The sequence below is a fragment of the Corvus moneduloides genome, chromosome 4 (genome assembly GCF_009650955.1).
Source record: "Corvus moneduloides isolate bCorMon1 chromosome 4, bCorMon1.pri, whole genome shotgun sequence".
Lineage (NCBI taxonomy): Eukaryota > Metazoa > Chordata > Aves > Passeriformes > Corvidae > Corvus > Corvus moneduloides.
The window spans coordinates 6,630,635-6,646,374 of record NC_045479.1 but is presented as its reverse complement, the minus strand read 5'-3'; the positions used below and the strand labels follow the sequence as shown (position 1 = coordinate 6,646,374).

The following is a 15,740-nucleotide window of genomic DNA, read 5'->3' as shown; positions in this document are numbered from 1 at the left end:
CTTTCAGAGAAATCATGGAAAGTGGCTTGAGGCTGGACAACTGTGATGAGACAGTGCTAGAAACAGAGGATCTGACTAACAATTCATTAAGAGAACTGACACCTTTCCCCAGTAAGCTTTTAAGCCACCTGCAAACTCACAAAGATGACAGAGCATTGACTTAAAAAAAACAGCAGCATGTTTTAAGTTCCTCATAACCACCAGAAGCACTTTCCCCATTTACCTCTTAGAGGACAACCTTGATCGGGCACAAAGCTCCTGGCCAGAGCTGTGGCCCTGAAGAAGGAAACTGGGATGCAATGTAACAATGAGAACTGTTTGGTGAAAAAGGTGACCAATTTTTCCAGCACGATTTTGGAAAGGGAGCAACCAGTGGCTCCCAGGCAGGTGGGCAGGGGATGTGTGGAGGTGCATAACAACCCAGGCTGTGGGGAAACACATCTCTGCTCCTCCTCCCGGGGCCCCGGGGTCTCCCCACCTCACCACACCCTCCCAGCTCCCCCCACTCACCTTCAAAGAGGGGGCAGATCCTGCGCCAGGCCGTCACCCCTCCCTGGCTGGTGTACTGCCCCAGCGCCGTCTCCAGGAAGAACACCGGGATCCCACAGGTGAAGAGGAAGATGAGGTAGGGGATGAAGAAGGCACCTGGCAGATTCAAGTGGCAAACAGAAGAATAAGCCCCATGAGGTGACTGAGGTCAGACTGTCTCCAGCCAGTCACCAGGTAGGTTCCTCCTGGGTGGGACAGCCAGGGAGGGATGGGGGCTGTGGAGGTTGGAAGATCACAGACAGGATGTCAGGAAAAAAATTCCCCCACATTTTATCTTCTGGAGTGATGTGATTACATGAATAATTCAATATATACAAAGATTGGAGAAGGAAGTTGTCAATAGCTGTATGGAAATACAGAGGAACACTGCTGTAAAGACATTACAACTTCTAATGAGGTTGGTGGCTCCTTTCACATTGATTATTGTGACTGAGTAAGCTGACAAACCCATGGATGACAATACCAAGGCTCTGAGGAGCACATGGAGACTGACACTTTTGCCCAGTCTGTGGGTTTGCTCAATCATCTGCTTGCCAAAAAGCAGCAGACATGCAAAGGAAGAGCAAGTAGTGCAGGAAAGTATGTACTTCACAGCAGCAGCCAGGGCTGCCCTCCTGTTCCAGCCCTGCCATGACACAGGCAGGGAGAGAGAAAATGCTTCAAGCTTTTGATTACCCCAGGTTAATGTTGAGTACAGTAATGGCCTTTACCCCACAGAGCACAGGAGACAGCCCTGCAAGATGGTCCATGCACATCATGTGCCACTGACCCGTCATGTGCCACTGGAGCTGCTCAAGCCCTGCTGAAAGGCAGGGACACAGGTCAGGAAAGAGGTAGACCCAAGCAGAGAGCAGCATCTTGGCTGTGGTGGGCTCAGATGGCGTGCAGGGTCAGGGGTGGCAACCCAGGCAGGCACTAGTGGTGGTTTCCCTGCACAGGCCTTCTCCCTGCCTGTGTGATGCAAACTGGCTTTGGGCTCAGCTCGGGGGGCGTGTATGGGAAATAACAATCCTGGTGCACGAGAACTCAAAACGCAGGAGATTTCATTAAGAAGCTTAGCCGGCATGCAGGGGCAGGGAAAGGGAAGGGGGACTTTGGGGGCTGGCCAGGATTCCCACCCTGTGCTCATCTCAGCCGGGTACAGAGCCACAGCCCCCCCTTCTTGCAAGAAGAAAAAGGAAAAGGAAAATAGACAAGGGTGGGAGGCACCTTGGCAGCTCCCTGTGGACAAACAGGAGCTGAAAGGGGTGCTGGCTTAATGGTTTGACTCCATGATCTTAGAAGCCTTTTCTAATCTCAGTGATTCTGTGACACCTGGCAGCCCTGCGGGAACAACGCACATCTGCCCACATGCTGACCCTCTACCGGTGAACAGAAGCTGGTGAAGGCAGATGGCAGGGGAAATGGCGTTGTCTCAACACCATCCCCTCAACTCCCACCTTGCACAAAATCATATCATCATGAAAGTCAAGCCTGTTCCCAACAAAGATTGTTGCCATATGAAAGTTTGTATTTAACTAAACTCCGGGACAGGTCTCTGAGGCAGCAGGTCAGGCTCTCCAGCCCAGTTTTCCTCTATTTGCAGCCTGCAGTCTGACCTGTCCCCTAACCTCCAATTATCTCGAGTTTCAGGAGGGTCCTGACATGTGGGCTGTGAAATAACACAGAATCATGGTGGAGAGAAGGAAAAATTTGCAGAGACCTGTCTCTGCAATGCCCTCATATCCCAGGTTAGGGGACACAAGGTGAAATGACTCCATAACCAGCCCCAGTGCCCTCTCCATCTCACTTTCAGCAGTGGGGGCCCTTGGGACTGGCAGATTTGGGGTGCTGGGAAGGGGGTGCAGTGCTGGCAGCCACACCACCAGACAGGCTTCCCTGGTATTTCCCAATCAGCGGGGCCAGTCTGCCCAGTGAGGGCCTGACCCTGCCACTGCAGGTGAAAGCAAGCGCAAACAAGAGCAAAACGAACAGATTTTTGCTTCTCTTTGTTGTTTTTCTCTACTGTGTAGGGTTTTGGTATCAGGCACTGAGCATTAAATATGTAAGGGACTACTCTGCTTTTGTTACGCTGAAATACCCCTAAAGAAAGGAAGACTGGCTCTTTGCATAACTCAGATTTTGCAGATACCATTTTCTTGAAGAGGCTCATATTTAGGCAAGCAAAGCAAAAGCTGAGAGAAGTTATCACCACTGCCTGCACACAGTTCAGCAGGGAGAGGAAGAGTCATCCAGCAGGGCAGAACTACCTCAGACTCTACTCTTGTACCAGAACTACCTGTGGCACAAGAGCTGATGGTTGTAGGCTGGCCATGATCAACCTGGGGTTGGAAATTAAATAAAGGCCCTGCACCTTTGTAGAAGAATGGGAGAAACAAGTGCCTAGACCAGCATTCCTAAAGGAGTGCAAGACAAAATCTCTGGCAACTTTTAAAATTCAACTGGAGGCGTTTCCTGCGTTTTGATACAGTACTGCCTGGGGTAGGCTGGGTTCCGTGAGGCAGGAGGGAGCCTTGTGTCCTGCATCACCTCATCACAGTGCTCTGCCCCAGGAGAAATCTTACAGAAACCGCTTTCCTGGCTGCACAAGAGTCTCATGCCCCATCCTTACTCTAGCCTCGTGGAAGGCCAGAGACAAAAAATCTGCCTGGGACTTCAAACTCCTCACAGTCTCTACTACTTCACAGGACTTTGCTTCAGGCCCATTTTTCCAGGGAAAAAAGGCTGAGAAATCCCTCTGTGTCTTGCCTCTGCTGCTCACACAGCAGCTCCCCTCTCCCCAGAGCTCTCCCTGAGCTCTCACCTGGCACCAAGGGGTGCCTGGACAGGATTCCAGGTCCTGCTCCCATCGATGGAATAGTACCCAAGGAAAGTTGCAGCAGTGGGAGCAGACACAGCTCAACAAGCAGCCAAGAAGAATTTCCCACATAAAAAGAAAATGCAGAAAATTCTCCTTTTTCAACAGGGAAAGAAACTGCCCGACCACCTGGCAAAAAGAAACAAGCACTGAACAACACACAGCATGAAAGTAGCTAAACAGTGTTTAATCCTCTCTTATGCCACTGCGATGAAAGCAGTTTAGTGAGGCCCATGAGACTACCCCAAGCTCAAGCCAGGGGATTTCAGCCCTGAGCCCTCAGTGCTCACTCCCCGCCAGCTCCCAGCCAAGCGCCGCTTCCCCTCTCCCCTGCCCTTCCGGAGGGCCCAATTAGCAACTAATCACCAGACAGGGAGAGCAGTTCCCTCTCTCTACATCTCACTGAGTCGAAGTTGAGAAAAACCTTGCGTTTTCATTTTTTAAAGTTTTGTCCTTTAAAAGACAGCCACAAACTGCAGAAGCCCCCAGCAACCCTCCACCTGCACGGCGAGCCCACCTCTGCCGCCACGCCGCAGCACAGCGTGGCCTCGGGGATGGCGAAGCGCAGCCCGAGCAGGGCTGGAGCACAGCAGCAGCACCCTGCCTCCCTATCCGCACACCCATCTGCACCCTCACAGCCCTGCCACGGGGATCAGAGGCAGGGGTCCCCTCTCCTGCACCTTGCAGCTCTGGCAGATGCCAAGGGAGTACCATGGGGGGCAAGAGGGGTGCTGTACTTATACACCGAGGCAGGAGAAACCCCTTCAGTCCGCCCTGTCCCTGCCACCTGCCTCCAGCGCCCAGGGGACAGCCCTCCATGGGCACACACAGGAGCAGGACCTGTGTTCAAGAGCTCCTGGGAGTTCCCCTGGAACTTTCCTCCTCACAGAGCCTGCAGAGACACTGGGGCCCTGTGGCCTCCCCACCGCTCCCTGCTCTCCCACCAGGACCCACCGTCTGATCCACACAGGATGCCTGGCGCTCCTCAAGGAAGCGATGCCTGAAGTGAGACACACTGCTCAGAACGCTGAGTGCTCTCCCTGCTCTTCCTGCCTCCCCTCTGCAGAGAGCCACCTACTTCACCAGCAGGACCAGAGCTCCACACACCTCAGGTGTAGCTCCACACAGCTTCAGCCACCAGAAACCCTGGGACATTGCCATGTCCCACTTGGTTCAAAACAGTCCCTGGCTGGGGCCCAGATGGCAGTACCATGTTGGCAGGTTGGCATCTTCTCTTTGGACTCACGAACTGGGCACAGCTGAGAAGCTGGGAAGGATGGTGGAGTGGTGCTGGTGGCCAGGTGCCCCTGGCTGCACTTACCTCCACCATTCTTGTAGCAGAGGTAGGGGAAGCGCCAGACATTTCCCAGGCCAATGATCTCCCCAGCCACAGACAGGACGTACTCCAGCTTGTTGTTCCATTGACCGCGCTCCAGGGTCTGGTCCTCCTCCTCTTCTTCCTCCTTCTCCTTTTCCATGCTAGGGTGTGTGGGCACCATTTCACCATTGCTGACAGCACCAGGGACACTGTAATCCATCCCACCTTCAGAAAGAGTTTCCTTCATTACATTCAGCACAAGCCATGCAGAGAGGCAGAAATTTGGACCATGGGAGGCAAGAGAGGGGCAAGGACATGCGCACACACACCTCAAACTGTTCTTCTCTTGCTCCTCATACTGATTCCTGCTGGTGCTAAGAGTACAGTGCATTTTCACTGCTGAGTCCAAAACCAGTCCTTAACAGCCACTATTAATTTCATTATTTTAGATTGCCTCATCTCAAAACACTCCTGTCTCTGGAAGCCCATCCTCCAAGCCCAGTGTTCCACAGAAGACCCAGCAGCTCAGGCTGGAGCTCCCACTGTGCCAGGTATAGGGAACAGACTTAGGGCTGGAGGGGGTGACAGCAGGATCAAATACTTGACAAGGTATTTTATAAGGGTTTCTCTTCTCCTATTGCTGCCTACCAAGGTCTGGTTTTTCAGACCATGCGATGGATGCCACAAAGCACAGAGAAGTCCTAGATACAGGAAGAGAACAAACTGAAACGATAGGAAAACAAATTTATCCTTTCGATGGTAGCAACTTTTGCTGACAATCTTCAAGGCTGCATGAAAAGGTGATTTTCAGAATGGTGCTATCCTTCTAATAGCAGTATAAAGTGTGCAGAAGTCATGGGCATCTGGGATCTTGCCTTTCTCAAGGTCTGCCCTTCCAAACATCTGTCTGTTTCCTGCAGAGCTCCCCACAGTACTGCTCTCAGATCCTGTGGCACCATCTCTAAATACACGTGTGCTAAGAGAAGATCATTAGAGAGCAGGTGGGCACTCCTGCACTGTCCCTCCTTCCCCCAAATACCTCCAAGAGGACACCATGTGGAAGGATCAGGGAGGGTTGAGCCTGTTCCTCGCAGGCGGGATGCCCCGCTGGCTGCCAAGTTCCACAGCACAAAGGGTGACGATTGTGGTTCTTACCAATTCCCAGTGTCAAAGCTGGGGTTGCTGAGGACCTCGTGCCAACGAGGGCACCTTCCCCCGCACAGTGCCAGCCCCCAAGCCTGCTCCCTGCCCTGCAGAGCGCGCTGCCCCCGCCGAGCCTTACCCGGCCATTCATCCCTGCCTGCAACTCCCCCGCCAGGAGAGCAGGAAAAGGCGCTGGCAGCAAATGACACTCTCCCCTGTCCGGGGAGAACTAAAAAAGGGGCAACTCAGCACTTTCAACCTCTCCCCTCCCCCGACTTAGTCCCCCTATAAAACACTTGGAGACATGAAGAGGACTAAGGAACACTGGGCAAGCATTTGACAGCGGCCGAAGGGAAGGACTGGGAGGACCCCTCCACGCTAGAAAATTATTAAACAGGCAGAAAACGCTCCGTGACCTCTCATCCACGGCAGCCCCGGGAGGGTGAGGGGCACAGGGGGAGCAGGGCAGAAGCAGACGGGGGCAGAGGTGTTACCTTGCGGACGGCGCTGTCGGGGCGCGGGCGACGGGAGAGGCGAAGGCAGGACCGAAAGGTGCTGGCTATTTGAAATGTAGAAAGAAAAAATTCAGCGGTGGTGTAATCCTAGACTTCGCCCAACCCACATTCCTTCCCCCACCCCCCAGGGCTGGACAAAAACCTACACATGACTGATTTCATGGCCAGTGCGAAGGGGCTCGTTCCCCCGCCTGGGAGAAGCGCTCCCGCTGCCTCTGCCGGGCTCTGTCCCGGGCCGGGCCCGCCAGGCTCCCGCTCTCCCCATCGCCTCTCTGCCCACGCTGCCCCTGCAGAAAGGGGACACCACCACACACAGGTGCCTCCGCAGCGCTGCCTGACGGAGTCGAAGCCCCGAGACCTGCTGGGAAGAGGTAAGACACAAAATATGAATTCCTAGTGAATTCCCTCCCGTCGCTGCTCCTTGGTAGGGAGGTCATGGGCACAGGGAAAGGTCCTGCATCGCAGCCTGACCCGCGATTTCCAGGACTGTGCTGTGGCCAGGAGCAGTGGCAGGCAGCAAAGCTGGAAATAAACTCAGCTAAGTGCTCTGCTGCTTCTTACTAAGGGCCCAAAGCAGCCTCATTCAGAAAGCTGGCAGGCTGCAAACTCTCTTGCCTCACACACAGGGATCTTTGCCACCGGTCTTTCCCAGGAGCCCCATCCCAGGACACCACTGCAGAAGCTGCAATGGGAACAGACAATCAAGCAGTAGATGAAAAATCACATAGCAAGGAGACAAGCTCCAGTTGTGCATGCCCAGCACTGGGCTGCAAAATGAGCTGTGCTTGCTCCAGAAAGAGGTCTTGGGATTACAGCAGGTAATGATGACATTAGCTCGGTGCTTAGAGGCCATAAAAGAGGCTAACAGAACAGGACATTATTCATGGTAGATATGTTACAGCTGCGATGGTCCAATGATGTACGTGAGGCAAGGTTTTAAAATATTTTTATTATGTCTGTTTATAAATATCTGAGGCAAGAGGGGACAGAGAAAAAAAAACACCTTTGGGATCAGTGTCCTTGTATGAAGTGTGTAAAGTGGCAGCAAAACGTGTACAGGCAGCCTGAGAAGGTGGTAGGAGAAAAACAGGAAAGAACCAGCAAACACTGTGGTGTCACCGCATTAACCTGTGGTGAGCCCACACAGCACCAGACTTCCCACGGGAGAAACACGGAAATGGAAGAGAGGCAGGCAGAGGTAAGGAACTAATTCAACCAGGGAGTGATCAAATATGGAACAACTCCTCATTTCAGGAATAGATGCCTTGGTTGAAAAGAGGGTAGGTAACAACAGAGGTCTAGGAAAAAGGAAGACAGAGAAGATGAATATATTGTTCACTACATCTCACAATGTAACAACTAACGTCATTTGATGAAAAATTAAGATTTAAAATAAATTTAAATACTTCTTCCTCCCACTGTGCATAATTGAACATGGTACCTGTGGCCATTACTGCAGAGTATCATTTGGAAAGGAACCAGGCAAACCCACAGAGAGCTGCTCCTCTTCTACAGCAATTAAACAGGGTGGTCCAAATAAAACTGCTCCACTCCTCAAACCAGTGATTCTTGAAAACCAGGGAAGATGGTTTTCCCATAACTCCTCTTCCAGAAGAGGAATTCTGCAATATGGTGAGGAACGGGAAACATCCCGTTCTGTGCAAAAACCATCTGACAGTGAATAGTGCAGCTGTTAAATAGGCAGGGTAAGAATGCAGGCATTAAAAACAGCAGTAAAGACAAATCATATCTTGCCTTGTGCAACAGACTGGTGCAAGGAGAGAGGGGATTGATTAAGGAAATATTTCTAGAGACTGTCAAACTCTTGAATTTGTCAGCACTGCTGCATGAATACCCCTCGGTAAGCACAATTACTGCTGCGTACAGATAGCAATAATCTTATCAACAAGACGACAAGCTAATTGGCAGGAACTAATAGACTATGATAGGAAAGTGTGCAATCAATTACAGACTATTTGACTTCCACCCGATGAGATAAGGCTGCGCTGAACACAACAATAACTAGAAAATGAAAACAAATGTTCAGTGTAAACATAAGCAGTGAGGGGAAATATTAAATCTACAAGTGCAAAAGCAAGCTGGAAAATCCTGAGCAAAGCATGTTTAAAGTAAAGCATCACTTTACTCATATTCTGGAGTGAACTAAAAAAAAGTCCATATGGTTCTGGGAGATGTTACTTGAAAGATAGATTAAAAAAAAAAAAATTCTGTGGAAGATAGAAAGAGAAAAGAACCAACAAATACCACAAAGGATCAGTTAAGACTACAGAAAATAAAAGATAATTTCAATACATATTTTTGAAATGGTAGAAGGCAAAGAAACTGAGAGGGACTTTAATCAACCCATCAGAGGCAATAAAAAAATCTAAAGGGAAAAATGCAAATAATGAAATCTCAATGCCTAAGATTTTGAGTCTGTAACTGCATCAAAGGCAAGGGCAAGAACAGGGACAGTCAAAAACAAAGCCTTACCAGTTAGGCTTGCAAGAAACAAATAAGAGAAATGGAAAAAGGTGGATTTTAAAAAGAAATATCAAAAAGGAATAAAACTAGATATGCTGTAGTAACAGGAAAACAACTTCATCCAGAGATCTACCGAGACAACACCATTTAAAAAATTCAATAGATACACACACATATTTATATGAATGAGGAGAACACCAGGGAAGAGCTTTTGTAGCAGTATGTGCCACCTGGAACTGTGCAAGCTGAACCCCCCGGGCAGCTGCAAGAACACCTTCCTGCCAAAGCCACAAGTGCTGGCAAGCGGCAGCACTGATGCTGGCACCTGTCCCACAGGCATCACTCTCATGCCAACCCCCAGGACGGCACAAGGGGGTTACTTCGTGGGGATCTCCCTGAAAAGGGTGTGAAATGAGAGGCTGCCTGTTCAGGAACCCCCTCAGAGCACAGGGCTGATGATGGCACCAGCCAGAGCAGCCACACTCCTCCCAGCCCCATCCCAGGCAGTCAGGCTGTCACCCACCGTTTCCTGGGACAGTCCATGCTGGAGCAATGCCTCCAGAGCAGGTCCTGCAGCAGCCTCCAGGTCCAGGCAGGCTGCCAAGCACTGAGCAGCTGTGCCAGCTGTGCCGCGGGGGCACGGCTGGCTTAGACACTTCTCCCCAACACCCATTTTGGAAAGAGCAAGAGGTCTGGACCAGGGGTGTCACTGTCAGAGTGCCTCACACCTCAGCCAGGACAAGAGCTGGAAAATCCTAAAGGCCGGTAATTGATGTTGCATTTTGCTCTTATCTTTCTCTTTACCTTAGAACATTCGCCAAGATTTCTGCCTTCAACTTGGTCCCAGTCTTCCACCAGCAGCTGAGGCTGTGCTCCCAGGGAAGTGCTTACAGCCCAAAGAAAGCAGATGTGGAACAAAAGCCTCTGGAGATAATAAGGTCCTTCCACATTGTCTGGGTCAGGTGTACGTAAGAACTGGCCCCAGCCCACGCCAGGAGTGCTGATGCTTCATGCTCTGGTAGCAGCCACAGAACCTACTCCCAGGTCTGGTCTTGCTTCACGTTTATGTCCAGCTGAGCAGAGAACAAGCGTTGGATTTCTCTCCTCCAAAGCACCAGGCCCCCTCCAGCCACCTGGAGAGGTAGTTCCAACCTAAACAGAGGAGGGTTTCAAAAGGCACTGTCGGGGTCCCTCTCCCCGCCGCGCAGCCCCGGGCGGGGGGCGCTGAGGGCGGCACGGGGTTTCCCAGCCCCTGCTCAGCCCCGCTCCCATTGGCTGCTCTGTGCTCCCTGCGCGGGAAGGGCCCTCGGGCCGGGGCGGCCTCAGCTCCTCGGCACAGCCCGGCCGAGCGGCTGCAGGGGAAATAAACATCTCCCTGAAACACCTGTCACGAAGCGGTCCATATAGATTTCTTTTCCACGGCCTCCTTGTTTGGCACGCGTGTTACAGTAATCCCCACTGTAACAGGCACCTACGTAGAGGAATGAGGAGGGAAAAAGAGGAGAGGGAAATGTTTACTGGGGGACAAGCACAACCTCTCGCTGCTCTGCAAGTAGCAGCTACTTTTAAATGAATTATGCTCCAAACCACCAAAGTCTTTCAGGAGAATGATCTGGGCACAACTACTGCTGCTGCTTCGCATTCCCAACACGAAAAGCCATCAGCCACATCTGGCTTTTGCTGAGCACTGAGAGCAACTGTGCCCCCAGTTCCACCTCCTCCTCTGCCCCTCTGTCCCTCAGCACAAACTGCCTTCACGTGTGCTGGGGCAGTGCAGTCTTGTGAGCCACCTCCCAGCTTCCAGGAACACAATTTGCTGTTATGTTATCTGGGAACCAAAGGCAGAGCAAATACGATGCTTTTCTTCCATCTGATAACCACCCTGCTACTGGCCTGCTCAGCCTGGAAATGTTTTTCAGCTTAAGCAACCATGGCTGTAGCGAGCAAAATTGTCACAAACATGCACAGAAAGGGGATAAGTAGAGGCTGACACTGGCTGGCACATTACAGGAACCTGGAGACTGCTCAGTGGAGAAAGAAGCCAAAGCAAGCAGCAAGGATTGACTCCTGCTTGAGCCACTAAGCTCTGTCCCAGAAAGGCATGTACATTTTGAAATTACAGTGGCAGAAGCAAAAAGCCAGCGCCTGCAGTTCCTGCATGACAGAAGATTCTGCTGCAGCCTTTCAGACAGCCTCATTTAGACAGAGCCTCCCTAGTGAATAACTGCTTCCAAATAATGGCTTGAAGGATGAGAATCCTGAGGCTGGAAGAACCCTGTCCTCACTGGATGCCTGCAGAGCAGCATAGACCTCACTTCTGTGCCCAGGTTTGCGCTGTGAGATACGTCTGTGTGTGGACACCATGCTCTGCACACTGGAGATAAACAGGTGACATTTCTGCATGAGCCAGAGCTCAGGGACTGCTTCAAGTGTGGGCTGGCATGCTCAGAGTGCTGCAGAACCTGCTCCTGAGGGTACCACTGCCGTCCCCCTGCTCCTCTGCAGGCAGGAGCCGCGGGCAGTGCTTGCACTGCGCTCCGTGTGTAGGTGACAGTGTGCGGGTTTGCTGCTCTCTATGACCATGGCAGAGCACAGGAGGAGATAAGCTGAGACCAAAAGAACAGTGCCCCTAGAACTGCTTTGGTTGCAACACAAATTCCCAGCAGCAGCAGAGCTGCAGATTCCTGTCACCCCTCCCTCAGCTGTGCCCAGTGCCAGCAGTTTCCCCCAGACCAGGATGAAAACAGCAGGTGCTCCTTGGGTGTGCCCTTGGCTGTCTGGAGCACCAAAGCCAAGACTAAAGCAGGAACACACAGCATTGCATGCACAGTCACAGCTGCAGTGGGAGTGCAGCAGGCAGATCTGTATCTTACCTCTGCTTTCACTGCTCCTTAGTACCCTGTCCCATTAAGCACTCTGGCCCTTTGCACACATGAGCAAGGAAAAGTGGTTTTTCTGCTCAGAATACAAAAGCACCCTCATTTCTTTATGGGCCAAGGGCAAGCACTGTAAGGTTATGCCGTTATAAGCACATATGTATAGATACCTTCATAAATGTTTATAAAATAATAAAACACAATATAATATAAGCAGGAGCTGAGTAGCAAGCAAAGACTCCTGAGCCTGGAGACTTCAATGTTTTTAGCATCTCCTTCTCTTTTCCCCTTAACTCCATCAGGTACCACCAGTTCCTCAGGCCTCTTTCCTATTTCCACTTTACAGCAACCTGAACAAACCCTTGCAGAGTAACTGCAGGAATAGAGCCTGAACACATCTTAGGGATACCGCAGAAGTCACTGCTCTTCCAAAATCTAGTCGTGGGCCTCCTGATGGGAGAGTTGGTAGTTGCATGAACAAATTAAAACTCAGCAGTTTGTTGTTGCAGCCAAAGAAACAACGGGAGGACCATATACCAAAGGAAATCATAATTCCAGGCTAGTGATGACAGCAGTGGTGCTTAAGTGGCCCCACAGTGAGAAGCATCGGAGGAACAGATTGATCAGGTACAGGGTAAATTGAGGGATAGAGAGGGAGCTGTACATTGGGACCACTGATGATCTTTCCTTATGCTCTGTACATCCTACTCCTCTGAGGTGAAGATTTAAGTCTGAAAGAGACTGTCTGCAGGAAGAATGACAGCAAAGCCATTGATAGAGCAGGGATTTGCATATCTCTGCACCCTGTCTGCCTGCAAGGGGGATGTTCTGGCAGGAAAAAGGAAAAAACTTTCCTCAGAGGTTGGACAGGGCTGTACTCACTTAACTGATTCCTCCACAGAAAACCCATAATCTGGTTTTAAACAAGCAAGATTTGGGCAGTGATCTCAGATCATCTGTTCATACTTCTTTAAACACTCTAAAAAGTAAAGAAAAAAAAAAAGATACTTCTTAATTCATGACTACTGGGCTGGTAACTACTCAGAACACAAAGTTTCCATTCTGGGAGAAAATCCAATAATCAGATAGTTGTTGGTTGGCAGAGTGAGAGAAGGTTTTTAGAAGTTTCTCAAGAAAGAAGTTTTCTATGCAAAAGTTGATAAAATAAAAACTCGGGCATTTAAAAGATGGTCAAAAAGAAATAAAACATGAGTTCAGTTTTTCCAGCTTCCAAAAATCAGAATTACAGCAGATTTTTAAAAATCCTTGCACTGTCAGGAGATGTTTTCTCTTAAAAACATCACAGGCAGCCCTCATCTGAGCACAAGGAGTGAGTGAGAGCCACCAGCTCCCGGCCACTGCTCAGCAGCAGCAGTCTGTCTCTTGCTTTGCTCCTCTGGTCTCCAGCAGCCCAAGGCAGTGCAGGAGGAAGCAGAGGGACCTGTGCTGCCAGGTTGCCTCTCTAACCTGCCCTTGGCTGCCCTGCTGAGGTCCCTGCAGACAGAGAAGAGGAGCTGCACTCCCCAGCACTCATCCACTGAACTGGCCCCGTGCGTGGTGGGGCTCTGACACATAACATGAGCAAGGCCTCGAGCCTTCACTCAGCTTCCCAGGTGGGTGGAATTCTGCCTGAAGCAAGAATCACAAGCCTTCACACCATGGCTGATCCCCTGTCTACAAGTCATTCCTGTTCTGGTAGTCAGTTGCAACATCTGGCACCAAGTCTCTTTCTTTCAGGCTTATTCAATTTGCCTCAAAAAAAGAAAAAAAAACCAAAGAAAAAAGAAAAAGTAATTTGTCAGTTTTGATAACTTAAGGCAATCTTATTTTTCTATTGATGAGTGCCAGAGATGAAAAAGTTAAGCTAAAGTTAAGCTTCAGATTAGATGCAGCTGATGCCTGAAGCAAGCTACCCCTTCCAGCCAAGAGTCCTAATGATGCCAATGGGCAGCTTGCAGTCCCCCAGCTTTTGTGGGAGTAACCAGGCAGCCCTAAGAGGGTGGGAGGCAAGACCTCCCCTGCTGGGAAGGAAAAGAAGTTTGGGAGGAGCAAAACAAAAGTCTGCAAAGGAAGTTTGTCCCAATTCCCTTTGGCCTCACTTCCCTGAGAGCAGGGACTGCCCAAGGTGTAATGAAAGGCCCTGGGGGACAAAAGCAAAAAGCACAAGGAACAACCATGTTTCTTTGAGATCACCAGAGCTGAGAGAGAAACAGGGACATGGAACAGCTGCTGCTTAGGACAAGGCGAAAGCAAGCTCCTTTTTGCAGAAATCTCAGGTATTGCTTGTCCAGCAGCACTCTGCACAGTCTGTAAACAGGAGTTACACAAAGGTCATGCCCATTTTCTGCTCCAAACAGAACAGTGGGAATCTGACCCATCACCTTCCTGGAATCACATTACTCAGCAAGAAAAAAACCATCCTTTAAGTTATGAACAGCTCTTCCATGGCTGTGTACTCTTCCATTTGTCAGCTTTGTGTACTCTCTAACACCCCTAAATCCCAGTCTGACCATTCCAAGATTATTTGTACCAGGAGCCAGAGGAAGCCAATGCCACGGTGGATGGTAAGGCCCAGGCAGTGAGAAACCCTCACCAGTAGGATACAAACCTGGGTCATGGGCTACACCAGCGGCGCCTCCCCTGGGAGCAGCAGGTGGGAGCAGCAGCACCACACACTCACCTGGGGCTGCGCCAGCAGCAGCAGCCAGGGTTGCTGCCAGTGGTTCCACTTCTCCACCGGGGTTCTCAGCAGCGATTCTCTCCCAGGAATGGTTCTAGGCAAAGCTAAAGCATCTGCCTCCTGCCTCTCTCCTGCCTAAGAGACTCGGGAAAGGAAACAATGGGATGTAACGCTATCAATGCACTGACAATGTCTAGATTAACTCAATTTCCAGCTGTATGAAGTAAAAAGTTAAATCGTTAGCTGACAGGAGTAAACAATGTGCTACTCATCCCACAGCCCACTAAAACCTGAGCTGTTTCTCAAGTTTGTAGCATGGGTTTGTGTCACAGAACAGCAGCAGCAAACACCTCCCTTCTGCGGGGAGCGACAGCCGCGCCCATTGCTTGGGGTTGAGCCGAGCACGGGCCGCACCAGCCTGGGAAAGGATGCGGCCCTTCCTTCTGCTGGCAAATCAGCCACCCATTAACGGCAGGTGCCAGGCTGGCCAGAGACACCAACCATCATCCCAGGACCTGTGTGCAGAGGTGGCTGCTCTCCTCGGATGTAAGCACCCACAGCAGCTCCCCCTGGCACTTGGCTTTAAATGACTTTTTGGGGGGGCTGTGGGGGATATACAGACAACCAAAAACTGACCTCTGAAAAGCCTCCAGTTAAGACACAATGCCCCACCTCGGATTAAAACTATTCACTGCAGCAGAGCTTTTGTTTTAAAGGCACTCAGAGCACAGCTTCTTACAAGCATTTCTGTTTTTCAACAGAAAAACAGAGCTACTTTCATTTCCTCTACCTACAACTTAACACTCGAGCCAAGCCATCCCATTACACGAAGCTCAATGCTCTCCATGTCTTGCTGTGCAGTTTCCAGCTGTCCCACGCATTTATCACCCTCCCAAAGCCAGCGTGGCTGGAATTCCGATAAGGGCTGGATTTTATTGCACCTCCCTGCTGCCTCAGTGCTCCAAGCAGAGTTCCTGTTTGGTTCAGGCAGGCTGACCAAACACATTCTTAGTGACCACAGCTGCAGAGGATGTGAAGCAGTCCCCTGCTTTTCATTTGCATTCAACTGGAGTAAGCCTCAAATCTTGCTTTAAGCAGACTACAGCACTCAACTTCTTAGAGCAATTTTAGCAGTTATTTCAGGAATATCTAAGAAACTTTTTCCACCCCTAGGAAAACAGCTGTATGGAAGATCATTTTCTTGATAGACTGTGATGAACCCTGTGTACATCATGCCCATTCAATGAAGAGGAGAAAGATGATGGAACCAATCCTCCTCAAAGCAACATGCAGGCCCATGAGGGATAAAGTGACTGGT

The 15,740-nt window shown here is 50.5% G+C and overlaps 1 protein-coding gene across 1 annotated transcript in view; it reads right to left on the bottom strand.

Moving 5' to 3' along the window:
- The window catches only part of LOC116443526 (sodium- and chloride-dependent GABA transporter 2-like), a 38,673-nt gene extending 24,120 nt beyond the window's left edge, over nt 1-14,553 (bottom strand). The window contains exons 1-5 of the mRNA XM_032107728.1: nt 14,423-14,553; nt 6,529-6,743; nt 6,362-6,426; nt 4,728-4,949; nt 511-645 (exon numbers count right to left, since the gene is read on the bottom strand). Of these exons, the coding sequence (XP_031963619.1) occupies nt 511-645; nt 4,728-4,949; nt 6,362-6,426; nt 6,529-6,647 (541 nt within the window). The 5' untranslated portion in view covers nt 6,648-6,743; nt 14,423-14,553. The remainder of the gene's footprint in view (nt 1-510; nt 646-4,727; nt 4,950-6,361; nt 6,427-6,528; nt 6,744-14,422) is intronic.
- Between the last annotated feature and the right edge of the window lie 1,187 nt (nt 14,554-15,740).